The sequence below is a fragment of the Camelus dromedarius genome, chromosome 9, assembly GCF_036321535.1.
Source record: "Camelus dromedarius isolate mCamDro1 chromosome 9, mCamDro1.pat, whole genome shotgun sequence".
Classification (NCBI taxonomy): Eukaryota; Metazoa; Chordata; class Mammalia; order Artiodactyla; family Camelidae; genus Camelus; species Camelus dromedarius.
Genome location: NC_087444.1, coordinates 73,975,642 through 73,997,066, shown reverse-complemented (window position 1 = coordinate 73,997,066; position 21,425 = coordinate 73,975,642). Strand labels below are relative to the sequence as shown.

Here is a 21,425-nt window from a genome sequence, read left to right as displayed (position 1 = left end):
TTCAATCCCCAGTGCCTCCGTATAAATAAATAAACCCAAATTAACTCCCCTCCGAAAAAAGAAAAAAAAAAAGATTGAAAATTTTATTGAAAAAGGGTGCAGAGTTTCAGTTTGGGATGAAGACAGAGTTCTGGACCTGGATGATGGGGATGGTTACACAACAGTGTGAGTGTAGCTGATACCAGTGAACTGTATACTTTAAAAATGATTAAAATGGTAAATTTCATGTTATTTGTATTTTAGCACAACAAAGATACAAAAACAGAAAATAACAAGCGATGCTGAGGATATGGAGAAAATGGAACCCCCATACACTGCTGGTGAGAATGTAAAATGGTGCGGTCACTATAGAAAACAGCCTCAAAAACTTATATGCAGAGTTCCCATATTACCCAGCAATTCCATTCCTAAGTTGGTATCCCAAAGAACTGAAAACAGGTATTCAGTTTTGTTCCCTTCTGCATTGTAACAAGATGCATCTAAACTGCAAGTGTAATTATGATGAAATGACTCCCCCAGCCTCAGATAACAACTCACTTCTGCATACAGGCATCCATTTTGAAAGGATGAAATTGATGCATATGTATGAACAAGAGGAAACGCCCAATATATACTGTTAATGGAAAAGGCAAGTTACAAGAAATATATAGGTGGGGGGTGGGAGGGAGGAAGAAGCAGCACTTGGGGTCATATATAAAGAATGGAGGACGGATCCCCAGGACCTCCATCAAAATAAATAAATAAATAAATCTAATTACCCACCCCACCCCATCCCCCCAAAAGAAGGTAGGATGGGGTGGGACGTAGGTCAGGGAATCTTACTGCTTAGCCACTGGAGTCCAGTAGAAATAAAGGGCAGGGATGTAGGAGACAGTAGAATCAGAGATCAAGTCAGCGCTCACCATCTCCCAGAAGTACACGGCCATCTGAGCCCTGTTCAGGAGCAGTGCCCAGAGGAGCAGGTCACTCCAGGGGGCCTGCCCGGGGATTCCTTCCAGCAAGAGTTCTGAGGCAGGTTTGTCAGGCAGCAGATAGGACTGCAGGCAAGGAAGGTGGGATGAAGGTTGGCCCCGTCCCAGACGCTCCCTGACTCCGCCCCAACTATCAGCCCCGCCCCCTGCCCCTTCAGTCACACATCCAGTTCTCTAGTCACGTCCCTCCCGACATAGCCCCGCCTCCAGGTCCCTTTGGGCTTCTCCCACCCACCAGGTTCCTTACATCCTCCCTGTTGCCTTCGCCCGGGGGGGTGCCCCCGGCGGGGAACGTCGGCGCGCACGTCTTCCCCAGCAACATCCGCAGCACCTGCCCCACCTCAGGGGGTGGTGATTCCTCAGAGGATTTAAGGGCTGGGGTTTTGGTGCCTGCGCTGTGGGACACCTGGTCCAGAAGGCTGCGAATAAGCGAGTTGGGGGGTGCTGCGTTGTAGAGCTGGGTCAGGCGCGTCCGGGTCAGGAAGTGGCCCAAGCTGAGGCCATGGGAGATGAGCAAGCGAACGAACTCCGGCCGGTCATTCAGGAGCGCGTCCATAAGGGAGGCCTCCAGATGGAAGGACTGGTGGGGAGGGAGGAATGGGGGTAGAGGTGAGCACCGAGACAGGCAAAAGGCCAGGTGGGGTCAGAGGTTAAGGACAAGAGATGAGGATACAGAGCTATGAGTGACGAATGGATGGATGGATGGATGGGGAGGGAGGACAGATGGACAATCAGAGATAGATGGACAATTGAGAGAAGGCAGAACAGGCCTTAATGGAAAATAGAACCAGATATCAACGAAGTCAGGGAGAGGGGAGAACGCATCCCTTTTGTCAGGATCCCCAGCCTCCAGGCCCCAACCCCTCACCCGCCACTGGATGTCCCCCCGGAAGAGTTCACTCTGGGCAATGTCCACACGGTTCCAAGCCACAGCCAAACGCAACTCGTCCAGGTAAGCTGAGGCTTCAGAGCTCCCACAGGCTGAAAGGGTGAGAGGGAGAGGGAGCAAGAAGTCAGGGGGAGGTTGGGAACACCTGATGGATGTCTGTGTTACTTCTATTTGAGACACTTGACATCTGAAGTCTGTATAAGGGGAGTGTTGGTGGGCAGAGTCTGGGGTCTTTAAGAAGTCAGGCTATTACAAGCATAAGGTCACTCAGCTCAGGGTTTAGAGCCGCCAAGAAAAGGAAAGGGAATCATTTATTTATTAAACATTTATTGAGGTAGGCTTTGGGCCAGGAAGTGAGAGGGGTGGAGAGAGAAATCGGAAACAGTCCCCGCCCTGAAGTAGCTCATTCGGGGGAAATATGCCCCAGAACCACATAACTGCCCTCAGAGTGATCGGTGCCCTTGGTGGCGGGCATAGAATGTGATTAGGGCCCAGGCGAGGCTACAATTGCAAAGATGGAGAGATGCAAGGGGGGCCTCCCAGAGGACGGGCACTGAGCTAGGGCTTTTGAAAGTAGGACTTGCAAGTCTGCATCTAAGATGAGAAAAGAAACCACAGGGCAGCAGGAGCAGCTTGAGCAAAAGCCTGGGTGCAGGAAAACACAGGATATGATGGCAAATGTGAGTCACTCTGATTTCCTGATTGGGGAGAATTTGTGAGAAGCAAGAGGAGACGGAAGCGGGGAAAAAAATCCAAACATCAGAGGGACTCCATAAACCCTGAAGGTCATTAAAGAGAGCAAGGAAGAACAAGAGGCCTGTAAAACCCTGATCCAGCAATTTAATAGATTCAAATGTGTGGAAAGTCTGAAGCATCCAGTGGATCTAAGGAGAAGTAAAGCAAAGCCTAGACATCCCTGGGTCTCAGAGCACTTGTGCCATCGAGTTAGTTTTTCCCTCTGGCTAAACTTGCTCCACATCGGTCTCCAAAGCAAAGGAAGACAGATGTCCCTATCATCTCATCTGGTTTGTTCCAAAAAATCGGTTTTGCAGAACTAGGTTATCAAGTGGAGCGTGGAGGAGCAAAGGGCTTTGAGGAGGGCGATCCTGGGTTCCAATCCCAGCTCCACCAATTGTACTAAATGAATGGTTCAGGTCTCCCTGAACCTTGGGAGCCTCAGTTTCCTCATCTATAAAATGTGAATAATAATGGTACCCACTTGGAGGCATTGTTTTCAATAGTAACTGTAGGAAGATGTCCCAAACTGGGAGGAATCTGCAGCTTGACCAGCATAACTTTAACGTGGGAGAAACCAGAGGCCCAGAGAGAAAAAGTAATACGCCTGGGGCCACAAACTGTATATTTGTCTTCAAAACCCTAAAGCAAATTCAGAGTTGGATTTTCTATGATTCTATGAATCTCCCCTACTTCCCTCACAGTTTCAAGAGAAGGGGGAAAACTGATGTATCATATCTTGCTTTATATTCTGCCTTAATATGTTACCATTTGTCACCTGGGCCCCTCCCCCCAAGCCCTCGCTGCTCCCCATGTCCATACTGAGCTCAGTGTCTTTCCCCAAAAAGCTTCTGTGGGCTCCCCGTCTCAGTGATGGCACCTTTGTCCACCCAGTCATCGAGGCAGACCCTCAGGTGCTGTCCTTGTCCCTCCTTCCCTTCAGATCTATAGCTCATCAGTCCCCAAGCCCCATCTTTCCAGCCCCCTGACTCTCTGCCTAGCCCCCTTGACTGTCCCCAGGGCCCCAGTGCCAACGCCAGCTTCATCCTCTCCCACAACCATCACTGCAGTCTCCTCCTTTTCTTCATGGTCTCTTCTCTCTAGTCTGACACTGCCTGACCCCAGAGGGTCCTTCTCTACACAGAATTGACCCTGGCCCTCCTGTGCCTCTCAGGACAAAGTCTCAGTTGAGGTCCTGGGTGGTGTGGCCCCGCCCACCTCACCAGCCATCTCTCCATCCCTCCCTTCATGTCACATGCTTCCTGCCATCCACGTGGACCTCTTAGCCCTCCCTCAACATGCCCCACGCAGTGGGCTTGAGAGTCAGACCTGAATTCAAAGCCTGACCTGTTACCTTGTGTGACCAGGGGCAAGTCACTTTACCCCTCTCAGAGCCTCAGTTTCTTCATCTGCAAACTGCAAATCCTTACAGGTAGGGGTGGAGGATCAGGGGCAATAATGCGTGCCAACTGCTCAGCACAATGCCTGGCTGTTCATAGACTCTTAAGGAGCATTTATCCTCTTTCCTCTTCCTTCCTCACTTCCTGAAACCCCATCAGTTCGACTCTGCTGTCACTGAGCCTGTCCCGGTGTCTCCAGTTTCCCCAGCAGACTGCAATCACTCGCACTTCTGCAGGCAATGGACTTACAACACCAGCCCCTCAAACCACATCTTCCAGAGCCGCTTTGTTTTCTCCCAGGAGGCTGGTGAGTTAACTTCTGTAAAGTGAATCAGATCTGCCCACTGACAGACATCCTCTATGAAAGGATGTGTCCCCACAAGAAATGGAATCATATTAAAAAGAGCTCCCATTTACTAGGGACCAGGCACTGCCCAAGAGCTGACTCTGAGGCTCACCACACTCCTGCCAGATAGTATCTCTATTTTTCACACTAAGGCTCAGAGAGGGAAAGTCACTTTCTCAAAGTCACACAGCAGGGAGGGGGCCGAGCTGGTATTCAAATTTCAGTTTTATCTGATTCCAAAGTCAAAAGTAGCTACTCTTTCTGCATGAACTACAATGCAATTGGGGTGATGCAATTGGGGTGAGGATCTGAGGCTGAGAACACATCAGAAATTTAAACTGTGCCTCTTGGGAATTTTTAATCTAAGGGGGTGTTTTCCCTGTAAAACTCTTCTGACACCAAAAATGACCCTCCCCACCCACATCCCCACAGAGCCCTGGGAATCTTCCTTAACACTTATTTACCTCTTACTAACTCCAAATTCTACTAGTTCCTCAAGGCCCAATTTAAATACCACCTCTCCATTGAATTTCTCTCCCCTTGCAGACTACAGTTCCTCTCCCATGTTTTGTTTTGAATTTACTTAAGGGTGTGTCAAAATAATGCTGGAAGGATCTGGGGTCCTTGAGAGCAGGAAATGGGTCTGCTTTCATCTCTGGAGCCTAGAATGATGTTTGTTGAATAAATAATGAGCTCCATCCTCAGCCTCCACCAGGTGGCCAAGATGCTCCCTACCTCAGTTTTCACCTTCACTCCTCTAGTGAAATATCAGGAGTTCCTCACTGGGAGACAGCACTCTGGTTCATCTCTGACTCCATGGCCCCTCAGGGCCTAAAACATACTGGAGGCATGTAGGAAAGGTAGAAAGAGTAAGTGCGTGGATAGATGGAAAAATGGATGGATAGATGGATGGATGGATGAGAAGATGGATGGATAGATGAAAGATGGATGGATGGGTGGATGGACAGACAAAAAGATGGATGGGTAAATTGAAAGATGGATGGTTAGAAGAATGATGAGTAGACAGAATTGTTAATGGCTATGTGAATGGATAGATAGAAGGATGGGTAAATGGCAAGATGGATGGATGGCTGGGTAAAAGATCGATCTACATATGGTTGGATGGATGGTTGAAGGATGAAAGGATGGGTGGATGGATGCAACAGAAAGAAAGCAATGTTGGAACATAATGAAAGTATCTTAGGAAATCTGTCCAATAGCACCATGCAAAGCCCCAAAATAGGACGATAAAAGGAAAGAGATCAAAGGGGACACAACCTTAGGTTAGAGAGGATGGATAAAGTGCTGAGGCCAGGAGAGGTGTCCAAAGTTAAGCTGACAGTGGGGAAGATTCAGGGGTCCAAGTCTTACCCTTGACAAGGGCCTTCAAAACGATGGTTTCAAATTCCTCAGGGCCGTCTTCAGTTGAATAGACTGTCAGCAGCTCCTTCCGAGTCATGATCCTCTCCACCTGCAATACCAAATTCCACAACCCCAGCCCAACTCCACCTGGGCCTGTCCACAGAGATACGGGAGAATGCTCCCCTCCAGGACCTAGTAATCTCTACTCCCAGTACCGAGGAGTCCAGGTTCCCAGCCTCTCCTCCCTCATATCCATGAGTCTGAGCCCCCATCCCTCTTCCCTTGGATCCAAGACTCCAAGTCCTCAGTACCTTCACTTCTCAAGACCCAGGAGCTGAGGTCCCCAGCTCCCTCCCATCTCAAGATCCAGAGTGGGATGCCCAATATCATACCCGGGCCTGCAGGACCTCAGGGTCCCCTCTGGGGAAGAAACGCTTAATCCGATCTTGGGCTTCATGTCGCCTGCCCCCTCCACTTCCTGGAGCCAGTGTGTCTTCCAGGATCTCTGCCAGGCAGTCTGCAGCTCCCCCTGACCCGGCCACCAGGAGGCAGGGGAGCTGAGCCTGAGTGGCGTCCTCTATCCTCTACAGGATAAAAGGGGGAGTCAGGTTAGGGAAGGAAGATATTCACCTCACCTGGAGTCTAGAACCCCAGCCCTCGCCTCCCCTAAGACTCAGGACCCAGGAGTATGGCCCCCAGCCACTGCTCACTTAGACACAGACATCCGGGCCCCTATACCTGCAACATCTTCTCATCACCATCAATCAGGAGAAGGAGGACAGGGATGTCAATGCCAGTCCCTGAAGAGAGAATAGAGGGCTTGGTCACCTCCCATCAGCCTTTGCAGGGATGGGAGAGAACTACATTTCCCAGGAGGCCCTGTGGCAAAGGTTGGATTCTGCCTAATCCTCAATCCCAAGGCTCATGGGAATTGTCATGCCTTTGAGGACAATGGGAGGGGCCAGATTCTGAAGACAGTAATGATCAACTTCCTGAGGGAGGAGGGGGCTGGGAGCCTGGACTCCTGGGTTCCTGAAGGACGTGGGCTTTTATGGCATGAGTCAATCCTGTAACTGATTAACTGTCCAGGAGCCAGGAGATGATGAACGTTCAAACAGAAAATAAAGGAAATAAAGAATTATAAAAAGGACTATCCAAATACAATAAAGATATTTATCAGAGCCCAACAGCAAAATCATATGAGAGAGTTCTCTACTAACTCTATTCCCATTAAAATAAGAAATGAGACAACATTACTACTATTCACACTTATCTGGAAGTTTTTTTTTTCTTAACTGGAAGTTTTGAGCTAACATAATAATACAAGAAAATGAAAAAATTGAATGAAAACCTGTATTTTTTTAAACTGGCACAGACAAAGATGTTTATTTGAAGAAAAGATGTTTTATATTCTCAGAATATTGGAGGAACTCCGTTCAAAATAAGTATCAGTAAGCAAATTTGGTTAAGAGGACTGATACAAGAAAAATACACAAAAGCCAAAAACTTTCCTCCAACTGGTACTAATATGCATCTTAGCCATATTTTCATAAAAATAATAAAACACCTGGGAATTCATTCATACAGAAATACATGGTAACCTGTCACAATGTATCACATAACTTCAATGCAGTTTGGGGAAAGAGGGGGGTAGGAGGTGTTAGGTGATATTTTCCTTTTTTTAATTTTAATTTAAAATAATTTTAATTTAAAATAATTTTTAAATTCATATGGAAGAATAAATATCAGAAGGGCCAAGAAATTTTTGAGGAAGAACAGCACGGAGAAACTTTTCCTTATATGTATTCAAACATCTTTAAATTGCTGGTAATTAAAAAATATTTTTGGCACAAGAAGAGATAAATAGAGAGGTAGAAGAGAGAAAGGTTCAGAAACAGTTTAACATAGAGAGGAATTTAACCTATAACTGAATTAGCAATATCAAGTTAACTGGGAAAAGATGGTTTATTTATTAAATGGCCATGAAAAAAACAAAGCTTCCCATTTAGAAGAAAAAAAATGTAGATTCCTTACCTCAAAACATGTAAAAAGCATTTCCAAATAGATTAAAGATTTGAAAATAAAAAATACAAGGTATTAAAAAAGAAGGCTTGGAATATTTGCATAGCGTTGGAATGGAGTGGACCTTTAAAGAAAAAAAAAAAAACAAGGGAAACCAAAGGGCTATAAAAGAAATAATAAGTACATCTAACCACATAAAAATGATAGAATTTTTGTGGAAATAGACACCATAATTAAAATATCTGTTAAAAATTTACAGTACATATAACAGTCAAAGCATTACTAGTGACAGGCTATGAAGAATTCTTACAAAAACATAAGAAAGAAGTAACCTCATTCAAAATGTGCAAAGAATAGGAATAGCCAATTCATAAATGAGGAAATCGGATTGACCAACAAAATATATGTTTATATCTTTTAACAGTGGTTAGATAAATTAAAAGATCAAATTTAAAGTGAGATGTCACTCTTTACTCATCAAATTGGAAAAAAAAAAAATTAAAGCAAGAGTATCCAAAGCTGGGTGACACTGGACAGAAAAAGACACTCTCACATATTCTCGACAAAGTGAAAATTGCTCCAAATTTTTAGAAAGTTGTCTAGTACTATCTATTCGTATACACACAGAGCAATCTCACTTCAGTGATCTACTGTATAAACTTTAAAACACCTGGATGTTATTACGAATGTTCATATGTCAATATTTATTCAGCATTATTTGTAGTACCAAACACTGATAGAACTTTAAGTCTCCACCCATTGAGAAAAATTTAAATAACAGATGGTACAGCCATTACCAAGGGATATCATCAACTATTAGAAGGAGACGCAAGATAGCGATCTGCACCTAAAGGGATGGTAGTAAGAAAGTGATATGTATAGTATAAAAGAGAGAAAGAAACACCATAGAGGTGGAAATACAATTGCATAGGGTTTTATAAGCATAGAGAAAGGTATGAAAGGATAAACTCCAAACCAAATAACACTGATAACACTGATTACTTAATAGAGAGGGTTGGAGCTAGGAAGGGACTCTTTTAACTTTTTTTTCTTCTTTGACCCTTGGCTTATTTACAAATTACAACTCATGCAATAAGAATTTCCTTATGTACCTTCACACTGTTTGATTAGTTCCAATAAGCACATATTAAAGCTGCCATAAAATATTATGCTGTGTGGAAGAAGCCAGTCTCAAAAGGTCATGATTCCATTTATATGATCCTCTGGATAAAAAGGAGACTAGAAGGATGGCAAAGCCGGTAAGTGGCTGCGAGGCATTGGGTCCAAACGGAACAGAATCTATCTGTGTCCTGACTGAGGAAATGGTCACATGAATCCATACATATGCTAAAACTCATAGAATTATACACCCCAAAAAGATAATTTTTAAAAATAAGGTTAAAGGTGCCAAAAAAGCTAAGTAAAATTTAAGAATTAAGTGGACACTTTATAAAATACAGGAAATGTTTCAAAGAAGCAACTTTTGGTTTAGCTGATTTTCTCCACTGGACATTTGTGTCTGTTTTAGCAATTTCTGTCCTTGTCTTGATTATTTCCTTGTTTCTACTTTCTCTAGATTTGATTTGCTCTTCTGTTTCTAAGTTGGTTTTTTTCCCACTGGAGATTTAAATCATTAATTTTCAGACTTTCTTTTCTTTTCTTTTAAACATATATGTGCTTTTAAGTCTACAAGTATTGTACTGGCCTTATCCCAAAAGTGTTAGTATGTCATAACATCATTATCATTCAGTTCAAAATATTTTCTAGCTTTTTTTCTTCTTTGATGGGTGGGTTATTTACAAACTACCACTGATGCAATGATATGGATGAATCTCACAGAAATAACGTTGAGTATAAGAAGCCAGACTTTAAAACGTGCTGCTGTGATTCTGTTCATGTGAAACATGGTCAGAACTACCATACGTTGTGACAAGCAGGATAGGGTGGCCCTTGGGTGTGGGCAGAAGAAGGAGCTGATTATGCTCTGTTTCTTGATCTGGGTGCTGGTGGCATAAGCTGGTTCAGTTTTGTTTAAAATTCATCAAGCTGTCCACATCCACATATTGTAGATTTCAAGGTAAAGTTTTTTTTTTTTTAACACAGCAAATGATGGGAGAAGCCCATCACTTAACCATCACTCCTCCTGACCTCAACCCTCAAATTCCGACCAGATCAGCCCCCTGGGATCCTGAGCCGTGGGCCATGAATCTCCAGTGGAAAAAAGCCACTCACCTCCCACGCCCGTCTTTTGCTGGGCGACGTAGGACTCGAAGCCCAAGCGGAAGCGGTTCTCTCCGCCCAGCCGGCCGTGCGTGCCGTCGTCCACCAGGAAGAAGGCCGAGTAGTTGTAGTCGAGAGGAAACTGCACCCCATCCTCGGGGTCGCCGCGCCACCGGTACCTCGCAGGGAAGGAGCCCTGGGGGACAAGTGACCAGACCAGGGAGCCTTTCCACCAGAGCCAGGAGGACAGGCAGCAACTGCTCTTCCCTCGACCCTGAGCCCGGTTCCCAGCTCCTCCTCCCTCAGACCTGGGATTCCCAGCCCCCAGTCCCCTCCATTCCCAAGCCCCTGGGTCCTACCTTGGGGTTGATGAGTGTCTCTCTATTCCGAACCACACCCCAGGGAGCCACGCCCATGGCCACCACCTTGCTGCCCCCAGTGCTGGCCGTCTGGTGGTCCCGCACAGCCACACCAACATGCCGACCAATGCCCTGGTGCAGCCCTCCAGTGACAATCCAGGCCCCTACACGGCGACACGAAGAGTGGTGATGAGGTCCAGAGACAACACAGGCGTGTAGAGACAGAGAGACTAGAGAGTCAGACAAAAACCCACACAGAGACTGACGGGGCGGGGGTTGGGGGCGGGTAGACAGCATCTTAGAGAAGTTGAGGGAGGGCACAGCCCCCCTCCCACCCTCAGTCACCTGTGCTCTGGGCAGCGCGCACCAGACCGCGTCGCAGCAGGTCCTGCAGCCAGGTCTGGAGGATGGGGCCCCCCGACCCCCCCAGCACTGACACCACCAGGTTCGGGGCCCGGAAGCCCCATGTGCGCGTGACCAGATTATAAACTGTAGCTGGATCCGTGCGGTCAGAGAGCCGGAGGAACTGTGGACACACGAGAGGAGGGAACACGGGGAGGAAGACAGAGACAGAGAGATAGGGACAGAGACGCAGAGAGATGACAGAGATCCGGGGGCGGGGCGAGGGCAGCGGCGGGTGGGTGACAGAGACCCAGGGGAGAGGGACAGAGAGAGAAAGGGACAGAGATGCAGAGAGAGAATGACAGAGATCGGGGGTAGGGGAGCAGACAGGGACCCAGACGGAGGTGGACAGGGACCGAGAGAAAGGGAGACAGAGACCCAGAGAGAGGCAGACAAACTCAGATAGAGAAGGATGGATTCAGAGAAGACAGACAGGGGTGGAGGGGACAGAGATCCAGGAGAGGTAAAAACAGGGATGGACAAATGGGGAGACACAGTGTTCAGCTGAGGCACCCCCAGACCCTGGCTCTAGGAGCCCCCGTTGGCATGCAGCCCCGTGGCCAACCCTGGCCCTGCCCAGACATGCGGGTCTCACATTGCTGGCCTTGAGGCCGGCTCCCAGGAAGTCCAGGTCCCCGAAGGCATCTGTGGGCTTCTCCGTGGTGTGTAAGTTACTGTCCCACACGGTCACCACGGCTGCCCCGAACGCATCCTCCACGGCCACTGACGGGTGGGCACGCCGAGGATGCCCACATTGGCACAAGGTCCCTCTGAGGGGTGGGGAGGAGGAACATGAACCCGAGGGGTGTCCCCACCAACCCCAAGCATCCTAGAGAAATGTCCAAATTTCTGCATGCCCCCCAGAAGTGTTCACTGTCCATGCTGATGCTGGCACTGCCCCTCTCTGGTTCTGACTAGCTTGAGGGAGAGACTGGGGTGGGAGGTGACAGCCTCAGTCACCTAGCCCACCAGTAGGAAGCCACAGTGGCTCAAGTAAGCCTGAGCAGGGAGGTCTTCAGGGCCCTACCCTCACTGTTGCCTGTAGGGCCTGAAATGGGAACATGATTGCTGCCTGCAGACGAAATATATACTGACGTGAAAAGGAAAATCCAGAGAGTGATTCAGAGAGCACGCATGAGCTGGAGGCTGAGGCAGCTGTGTGACTTTGGGCAAGTGGCTTCACCTCTCTGAGCCTAAATTGCCTCCTCAAGTGAAAAGACAATAATAGCACAGCCTACTTCATAGAACTATGAGGCGTCGATGAAAAAACTCAACATTTCCTAAAATGGGGGTTGCATACCAGACCCAGTCTTCATGAACTCCACACAGAGCTTTAAATAACCTTGAATAACACAGTGAGAAAATCATTCCTTTCTGAGTTCTCGTGATTACTGTCAAGGAGAGAGGCTCAGCTGGGTGCTAGAATATTTTTAATGCCTAACCCTTTACTACTCTTTCTTTGTAACAGAGAAAAGCTGGCCTCAGGCTCAGAAAACTGAGCTGGCAACAGCATCCAGTTAGAAGGTAAATATTTTTATTTGCTTTTCATTGCAATTATCTTTTATTACAAGTTTCATTCTCTTTGTGGCAAATGGAACAGATTTTCCATTTACGATGACCATATATTCAACTTTTTCCACCTAAATAAATGTACAAGCATCCCTTGTTACCTGATGGGAATGGCACCTGAGTTTTAAAGAGCAAGCTCAGTGGTAGAGCGAATGCTCAGCATGCACGAAGTCCTGGGTTCAACCCCCAGAACCTCATTAAAATAAATAAACTTAATTACCCACCCCCAGAAAAAAACAACAACAAAACAACTAAAAAAAAAATAGAGATAGAGAAAGCAACACGAGTTGGGGGGAATGAAGGATTTATTTGAAAATGCATCTAAATCTCTTTGGTCCCTGATTCCGGAAGGGATTCAGATACTGGGTAGACCTGCATTGATGTAAATGGAGTGAGTCATGATTTAAAGACCAATTTTATGGAAAGAATAGCACAGGTGGCCTGTGGATTTGGCAAAAGTTGTAAAGACACTAAAAGAATGACCAACCAGTCCACACAGAATCCTAGCACAGTGAGAACTACAGGAAACACATGCCCCCTTTCTGAGTCTACCTCCAGGGTCCTGGCATGCCTCAGTTTATCCACTTAATCCTTTCACCCATCTCATCCCCATCCCTGGACCTCCTTCATTCCCTTCCATCTACTTCCCACTAGCCCTTCCTGACAAAATTTCTTCATGGAATGTTCCAGAACCTGAACGGTCCAATACAGTAGCCTCTAGTCATACAGCACTCTTTATATTCAAATAAACTAAAATTAAATACAATTAAAAATTCCATTCTCAGTTGCTCTGGCCACATTTGAAGTGGTCAGGAGCCACATGTGGCTGCCATATTGGATGTGGATATAGAACATTTTCACCATCGCAGAAAGTTGTGGTGGACAGCCCTGGCAGACTCTCCCTCCGCACATTTCATCTCCTACCCTTTTTCCTCTGTGTGGCCACCGAAGCTGAAATTGTTCCTGATAAAGTCAGCAATTACCTGCACATCCTCAAACACAGTGGCTTCTAGTCAGGTGTCATCTGACAGAGCAGCACTGATCACCGCTAAAAGGCTCTGATTCTAGAAAACTTTTCCTTTGGCAGGGCACACCCGTTCTCCTGGCTACTTTGTCTCTGCCTCATCTGTAGCTTTCTCTTCCTCTGCACCTTCCTTGAGAGCAGGCGTTCCCCAGAGCCAGGATCACATGGCTGCCCTACAAGGGTCTCAGACTCAGTGCCCCCAGGGGCCAGATCAGTAACTTAAGGGAAAGAAGCACCAAGTGGAAAATTATAAGTGAATGTGCCAAAGGCTGTGGTGACTTGAGGCAGCATGTTTGTCTCGAGGCATTCAGAGACAGGTTTTTAGAAATCCTCTTCCATGAAAAAAAAAAAAAAAAAAAAGATCGGGCATAGAATTGCCATTTTGCAATTTCCTCTGATTTTATGAGTTCTTCCCCCTACCCCGACCCTTGACATCTCACCAACTTCCACATCCACATTACATCTACAGCCAGGACTTCTCAAATCTTAAATGGAAATCACAGACCTTTCCTAAGTCCCTGATGCAGGTCTGCGATGCCCCTGGTTCCCCCCAGGCCCTTCCCATGCACGAGGTCCCCCTCTGAGCTCAGCAACATTTCTCAAACCTGTTCATCTCCCTGGGTCCCCATCTCAGGGACAACCCCACTGTCTCCCAGGCCCCAGACCAGATGTCTGAGGTCCATCCTCCCCTCTCACTCCCCAAATCCATGGGTCCCCAAGCTCTTAACCCCCTGAATCTCTTTGCCTTGTCCCCTCCACTCTCTGTCCCCACAGCCCTGATCTGGCTCAGACCTCTTCTCCTCCCACCCAGACCCTCACCCAGCCTCTTAAGCTCCTATTCATCCTCACGTGGCCCTCAGAGGGTCTTTCCACACCCAGAGCTGATCCTGACCCTCCCATGGACCAGGGACATGGTCCTTCCAGCCCCTTCCAGGTGGCCTTGGAGGCCTTGTGAGTTCCGGCTCCACCCTCCTCCAGACACTCCTTGCACTTCGAACTTCGCCCCATTTCCTAGTCACATTACATTGTCAAAGGGGCAGTTTACACCGTTCCCATTTCTGGAATTACTTTCCATGCCTTTCTCTCCAGTCCGCCTTCAACTGTCAAACTCTAGCTCATCCTTTAAATGTCACCTCACTGGACCCTCATCCTCCAGAAACTACTAGTGCCACCCTGTGTCCCCTCCCCGGTCTTAGCCAGATGCCCCCTCTTGGCTCCCACCTGATCCAGTGGCCTGTCCATTGCAGCTCCCATTTCCTTGCCTTACAATCGTCTTCCTCCCACCAGGCCACTTTTTTGATCACACTTCCCATCAGTAAAAGTTTTTGAGAACTCACCCCTAAATAATGTGTATGTTTATTTTTACATAATTCAAGCCATCCTGCACTAATGTAATATCTTCATAATGAAACACACACTAAGTTAGGAATGTTTGCATTTCCCACACCCCAAAGGTTGTCTTGGAGACAGCTAGAAAGCCAGAACTCACTTGAGAAACCATCACTGAATGCCAGAAGCGCCTAAGGGCAGCCACCCCCTGGCCACTCAGCACAAGCACAGGGCCTACACACGCTAGATAACTGCTACCTTCCAGTTAGAATCAGAGATATTTTCCAGTGCTTACGATGTGCTGGGCACTGTTGCAGAAATACCACAAGCATTAACTTGTTTAATTCTCACAATAAGCCAGGAGGGAGGGCCTGTTTTTATGCCCAGATGACAGATGAAGCCCAGAGAAGTGAAATGATTTCCCCAAAGTCACACAGCACATGCCCCAGCTGAAATTTAAACCCTGGCATGGCCTGTGCTCTTGAAAATCATGCCGCCTTGAGAATGCTGACTGAAGGTTTCTTGGAGGAATGAACGAACGAACGAATGAATGAAACAGAGACAGCCAAGAAAGAAAGTCAGAGATAGTGATACAAGTAGCCAGAGACACACAGAGGAGACACGAGGAAGGAAAGAAACAGAACCCAGCCCTGGGGCTTTAACACTGACCCTGAGTGGGAGAATGGGAAATTGCAAGCCTTTGCAGACTGACCCAAGCCCTCCGCAGGGTAAGAGCCACCAGGGAACGCCCTTGGGAGTGTCCGCAGTGACAGGAATGGGGGAGGGGAGGAGCCAAAGGGCGGGGTCTGCGGTGGGCGGGGTCAGCGGGCCCGGGGCGCTCTGGGGTCCGTCCCCGGGGCGAACTCCTCACCCCGGATCTGCGGGGTCAACGATGAAAGTCGTGCACGTCTTCTTCTTGAAGATCTTGGGGATCCAGCTCTGAGGACAGGAACAAGAAGGGTGGTGGGGGGAAATCCAGTTCAGTCCCATGGGACACGGAGTGACCCACCGGCGCCGTAGCCGGAGACCCAGGAGTCCGGGACCACAGCGCCTTTCTCCCCCAGACTCAGGAATCTCAACCCTCCAACCCTTACCTCCTATCTGTCCCCAAGGACCCAGGAGTCCGGGCCTCCAGCAACCCCTTCCTTTGACTCAAGAATCTGGGTTTCCAGCGCCCTCCTCCGTGGGAACCAGGAGACCAGGCCCCCAGCCCCCTGCTCCCTCAGACCCGGGGTCCGGCCGCCGTACCTGCTCCTTCTCCGCACCCACCATGCTGCTGCAGCCACCGCAACCTATCCGACTCCCCGCATTCCCTCCACTAACCCGGGTTTCTGATGCACCCAGGACAAACCGGATCCGCCGCTTTCCAGCCCAGTCTGGGGCGGGGCCAGGTCTGGGGGGCGGGGAATCTGAGAGACGCGTAGGGCGGGAGGCGGGGCGAAGGGTCGGACAAGGTCTGGGACAGAGACCCAGAGAGAGGGGTGCAGAGCCACAGAGTGGGGGAGGGGGACAAAGACTCAGAGAGAGGGTGAGACAGAGACCCAGAGAGGAAATGCTAGCAGTGAGGGAGAGGACACACTGACCCAAGTGGAAAGGTGGAAGACACTAAGACTTAGGTGGGAGCAGAGAATCAGAAAGAGGGGGACAGAGATTGGTGGGGGGCTAGACTGACCCAAAGAGGGAGGGAGGGGGAGGGAGGGGGAGAGAGAGAGAGAGAAAGACTTGGATGGAGGGCAGACGCTCAGAGTAAGAGGGAAAGACAGAAGTCCAAGAGAGACAGGGGAACAGAATCTTGGGGGTGGGGGGCACAGGGACCCTGAGAGGGTGGGTGAAGGAACAGTGACAGAGAGAAGGAGACCCGTAAAGAAGGATAGGGACCCAAAAAGCAAGGATGATAGAGATAGGATGAGGAATGAGAGATACTGACACACAGACCGGCAGGGCCACACGTCTCCTGCCAGCTCTCCGATGGACAGCTGCAGCTTCCTGGGAAACCTGAGTGCCCCACCCCCACCCCATGCTGTATTTATAGCCCTGGCCTGGCCCCATCCCCTGCCCCCAGATCAGAGTTCCAGGGACAGGAGGTCACGGGTACGTGTGCTGAAGCAAAATTCCTTTCACCCCTCTCCAGGGCCTCCATGTTGGCATTCACTGTCTCAGCTAAGTAGCCCCTTCCAGCCAGAAACTTCCCATAACCTAACCCCCAATCTTTCCTTGGCAGGGGTCTCACCCCTCAGATACATCCCTCCTGCTCACCACCCAGCTGGCCCAGGCTCCGCCAAACTGACCCACTAAAAATCTAGCCGTTGTCTTTGCAGCTGCCAAACATGAGCTTATTGGCAGTCTAAAGTCAAGTCTCTGGGTCCCCCTCTCCTGGCCAAGGGGAGGCTCCTTCACCCACCCACTCTCCAGCTAGGAGGAAGAGGAGCAGGAGGGGAGGGGCAGGCGGGGACTAACCCAGAATAACTCAGAGTAAATTTAGACACAGAGAAGGGAGGGGAGAGACCCTATTGGCTGGGAAGTGGGAGGGAGGGCCAGAGAGGGGGGTCAGGGGGCTCTGTAGGCGGCCTCAGAGGGGTGTCCAGAGTTTGGTAGTGAAGGCCAGAGGGCAGAGACAGACACAGCAAAGACACAGGGAGAAAGAAAGAGAAGGACCCCAGAAGTGACAAGGACCCCAACATTCACTCCTATAGCCACAGCAGCAGCAGGAACCAGCCCTGGGAGAAGCTCTGCTGCCTGTCTGTCCCCATGGGCCACCTTGGGCCATGGCTGCACATGTCTCTCCTCTGGGCTGCTGTGGTCAGCCTCCTCCTCCCCCAAGCCATGACCCAGCAGCTGAGAGGGGCTGCGCCGGGCCCCAGCAACTGGAACAACAATGCAGGAGTCTCGGAGCCTTCAGAGGACGTGTCAGGTGAGTTTGGTCATGCCACGCACAGCCACAGAGGCCATAGAGATGAGAATAAGGATGTTCCCACAGAGAATGGACATCATTTCTGGGGCCACGGAGACCATGGAGAGGAGGATGAAGATGTATCCAGAGAATACCATCACCAAGTCCAAGGCCACAGGTACCAAGGCCACGAGGTGGGAGATGAGAATGTCTCTGATGAGGAGCAATTCACAGAGCAGATTCAGCAGGCCCATGGGCACAAAGGCCCTGTGAATGAAGACATGGATGATTCAGCTGAGCACAGGCACCACTTCCCCAGCCACAGGAGCCACAGCCATCAAGACGAAGATGAGGACGAAGCTGTGTCTAGTGAGCATCACCATCATATCACCAGGCGTGTATACCAAGGCCATGGAGAAGAGGAGGATGAAGAAGATGAGGAGGAGGAGGGAGGCGTCTCCACTGATTACCGACATCAGGCCCATAGGCACCGAGACCATGGGAAGGAAGTGGATGAGGATGTCTCAGGTGAGCACCACCATCATGGCCCCAGCCACAGACACCAAGGCCATGAAAAAGAAGAAGAAGATGATGTCATCTCCACTGAGCACAGACATCAAGTCCACAGGTACCAAGACTATCAGAAAGAAGAGGATGGGGATGTCTCAGCTGACTACCACCACCATGGCCCCAGCCACAGACACCAAGGCCACAAAGAAGAAGAAGAAGAAGAAGGAGAAGAAGAAGAAGGAGAAGAAGAAGAAGAAGAAGAAGAAGAAGAAGAAGAAGAAGAAGAAGAAGAAGAAGAAGAAGAAGAAGAAGAAGAAGAAGAAGAAGAAGAAGAAGAAGAAGAAGGAGAAGGAGAAGGAGAAGGAGAAGGAGAAGGAGAAGGAGAAGGAGAAGGAGAAGGGGAAGGAGAAGGAGATGATGATGATGATGATGATGATGATGTCATCTCCACTGAGCACAGACACCAAGTCCACAGGCACAGAGGCCATAGGAAGGAAGAGGATGAGGATGTCTCAGATGACCACCATCATATCTCTAGCCACAGACACCAAGGCCACAGAGACAAGGAAGATGAGGATGAGGTTGTGTCCACTGAACACTGGCACCAGGTTCCCAGACATATTCACCATGGCCTTGGAGATGAGGAAGAGGAGGAAGAGGAGGAGGTCACAGTAAAGTTCAGCCACCATGTTGCAAGCCACCAACTCCAAGGCCACAAGAGCACTGAGGAGGAGGACTTCCCAGGTGAGTATAAAAGAGCAGCCGCTGACCATCACTACCACGGAGTCTCCACGGAGGAAGATGAAGACATCTCTGCCAAGCTTGGCCACCAGGATCCCAGTCACAGGCAGCAAGGCCATAGCGATGAAGGGACTGTCCACAGAGGATCCATCAAAGAGGAGATTAGCCACCAGCCCCCAGAACACATAGGGGTCAAGGATAGAAGCCATTTAAGGGAGAGTGATTCTGAGGAGGAAGAGGACCACAGCTCCCATGAAGGAGATGATGAAGGTTCAGAGGAGGGAGAAGAAAGCACCCACCATGGCAGACTGGACCAGGAGGATGAGGAAGATGAGGAGGAAGGTCATGGCCTCAGCCTGAGCCAGGAGGAGGAAGAAGAGGATGAAGAAGAGGCGGAAGAAAGGAGGAAAGAGAGGGCTGAGGTTTGGGTCCCACTGAGCCAAGACCACCAGGAGGAAGAAGATGAGGAGGAAGGGCTGGAGGAAGACAAGCTTCCCTTCACCATCATCCCCAACCCACTGGCCAGAAGGGAGGTGGCTGGAAGTGCTTCCAGTGAGGAGGAGAGTGGTGAGGACATGGGTAAGTGATCTGATTGGATGGGAGTGGGGAGGGGTGGTGTCAGCTTGGGTCATTGCTGCCCTCTTGTCCCCACAGATCCGCAGGATGCCCAGGAGTACAGGAACTACCAGCCAGGGTCCCTGTGTGGCTACTGCTCCTTCTGCAATGTATGTCCGCAACCCAGATCCATCCACCAAGCTGTTACTAGAATTTGTTCCAGGGCTGTGGTGTGCCTTGGGAGGGCTCTGAGCAAAGGAGGGTCAGGGGTAGTTCTCAGTGAACAAAGATACTTCGGGGGTGACGTTGGGGAGAGACTGGAGGCCAGGAGACCGGGGAGGAGGCTGGCGCAACGGTCCAGGAAAGAGAGGGAGGCCTGAGCTGCCCTTGTGGATGTGGGGACAGAGAGAAGGGTGCAAGGTGGAGCCAGGGGAAGTGGGACAGGACTGGAGACTGACAGACTGTGAGGAGAATAGGGAGGGAGGGGGTGAAGAGAGTACCCGAAGTTTCAGCCCACAGTGATCAGGGAACGTGGCAGCGCTCTCCAATAGGGAAACAAGGTGAGTGGAAAGCAGATCGGGGGGAAATACTGAGTTATGTTGAAGATAATGAGGGTGAGGTGTTGGAGAAACGTCCAGGGGGCAGGCTGGAGGACTGGCAAGTGGCTCCTAAATGGGGTTAGAGTTTCTATCTAACCAGGATCTTCTGGTCCCCAGCGATGCACTGAATGTGAGAACTGTCACTGTGACGAGGAGAACATGGGAGAGCACTGCGACCAGTGCCAGGTGAGACTTCCCTTAGATTCAAGAACCCACCAGGCTTCAGAATGGCCCGGGACCATCTGGGCACCTCCAGCCCCAGTTTCTGGCCTCTGCCCTTAAACTGACCCGCCTTACCCTGATGTAGTCTTGACTCCAAACCCGATCCTGCCTCAGCCTTAACTTCCACCTAGCTAGCCTCCAGCCCCTGTACGGCCCCCGGCCCAACCTGACTCCGCCCCAGACCACGTCCGACCGCCTTTTCTCTCTCCCCGTCCACGCCCTCAGCACTGCCAGTTCTGCTACCTCTGCCCGCTAGTCTGCGAAACTGTCTGCACTCCAGGTGAGCTTGGGCGGGGCCGAGGAAAAACGTGACGAAGGGGAGGGGCCTGGTGTGGAGGCGGGGCCAACCTGAGGGTCGGGCCCGGAAGGTTGTGGGGCGTGGCCAGGGCCGAGAATCTGAGGCTGGAACCGGAGGAACATGGAGGGGCGGGGCCTGGGCAGCGGGAAGGTTGGGGATAGGTGCCAAAGCCTAAGAGGTTAGACTTGGCTGGAGGGTTGAGGGGTGGGCCTAGAACCGAGAGGCCGGGGCCAAGGCAAGTGGAATTCGAAGGACAGGGCAGGGAGGGTGGGGCTACTAGAGAAAAGCATCTAGAGCAAGGAGGAAGGAGTGGGACCTTTGAAGGAGTCTCAATAGAAGAATTCTTTGAGGGGGGAAGAAATCAGGAAAAGGAGGCGGAGCTAGTCCTGATCCCAGACTGAGTGAAAAGTAGCCCCCTAATTCCACCTGTGGAGTACCCCTCAAGCCTCTTCTTTCCCACAGGAAGCTACGTCGACTATTTCTCCTCGTCCCTGTACCAGTAAGTGCGTGGAGGGGGAAGTTTAAGGGCCCTGTTTGGAAAGGTGCTGTCCCAGTATGAATTATTGGACGACCCTGAGACTATTTCCCCCTTGGTGAAAATGGGCAAGTTAATGATCTCCAAGCGCCCTGGGGTGAGCTTTGGACACCTCGGCTGTCTAACCTCTGCATCCTTCTCTCCAGAGCCCTGGCAGACATGCTGGAAACTCCGGAACCCTGACCCAGGCTCGTGGCTGCAGCGCAGACACATCTCCCTGGTCTCCCAACCCCTTTCCACGAGCCCTATTTATTTCTCTGAATAAATGTGCTCCCCGAAACCTCATTGTCTGGGGGGGATCTGGATTCTCTGGGCACTGGGGAACACAGGTGGGGACTGGGGACTTGAACTCCTGGATCTGAGAGAGGTGGGGCTTGAGACTCCTGGGTCCTCGAGGTGGTTGGTTTGCTTTCCTTAGGTTCTGTTAAATAAATCAATCAACACGGA

At 49.8% G+C, this 21,425-nt stretch overlaps 2 protein-coding genes across 7 annotated transcripts in view; one reads left to right on the top strand and one right to left on the bottom strand.

The window, feature by feature from the left end:
• Nucleotides 1–15,999, bottom strand: part of TRPM4 (transient receptor potential cation channel subfamily M member 4) — a 37,155-nt gene extending 21,156 nt beyond the window's left edge. For 4 of the 6 annotated variants that reach the window (XR_010382393.1, XM_064489510.1, XM_064489511.1 and 1 more), the window contains exons 1-12: nucleotides 15,877–15,999; nucleotides 15,500–15,567; nucleotides 11,302–11,476; nucleotides 10,650–10,830; nucleotides 10,305–10,468; nucleotides 9,958–10,141; nucleotides 6,442–6,503; nucleotides 6,096–6,287; nucleotides 5,713–5,812; nucleotides 1,840–1,952; nucleotides 1,219–1,551; nucleotides 903–1,037 (exon numbers count right to left, since the gene is read on the bottom strand). Coding sequence is in view for 5 of the 6 variants with exons in the window: in XM_064489510.1 (XP_064345580.1) it covers nucleotides 903–1,037; nucleotides 1,219–1,551; nucleotides 1,840–1,952; nucleotides 5,713–5,812; nucleotides 6,096–6,287; nucleotides 6,442–6,503; nucleotides 9,958–10,141; nucleotides 10,305–10,468; nucleotides 10,650–10,830; nucleotides 11,302–11,476; nucleotides 15,500–15,567; nucleotides 15,877–15,900 (1,731 nt within the window). In the remaining variant the exon portion in view is untranslated. Of the gene's footprint in view, nucleotides 1–902; nucleotides 1,038–1,218; nucleotides 1,552–1,839; nucleotides 1,953–5,712; nucleotides 5,813–6,095; nucleotides 6,288–6,441; nucleotides 6,504–9,957; nucleotides 10,142–10,304; nucleotides 10,469–10,649; nucleotides 10,831–11,301; nucleotides 11,477–15,499; nucleotides 15,568–15,876 lie in introns of those variants that run through there. The other 2 variants (XM_064489513.1, XM_064489514.1) reach the window with 2 other exon arrangements.
• A 1,180-nt stretch (nucleotides 16,000–17,179) lies between these two features.
• On the top strand, nucleotides 17,180–21,425 carry HRC (histidine rich calcium binding protein). Its single transcript, XM_064489509.1, has 6 exons — nucleotides 17,180–19,348; nucleotides 19,424–19,494; nucleotides 20,041–20,109; nucleotides 20,371–20,425; nucleotides 20,906–20,942; nucleotides 21,125–21,425. Exons 1-6 carry the CDS (start codon nucleotides 17,377–17,379, stop codon nucleotides 21,159–21,161), a joined length of 2,241 nt encoding a protein of 746 aa, XP_064345579.1. The 5' UTR covers nucleotides 17,180–17,376; the 3' UTR covers nucleotides 21,162–21,425.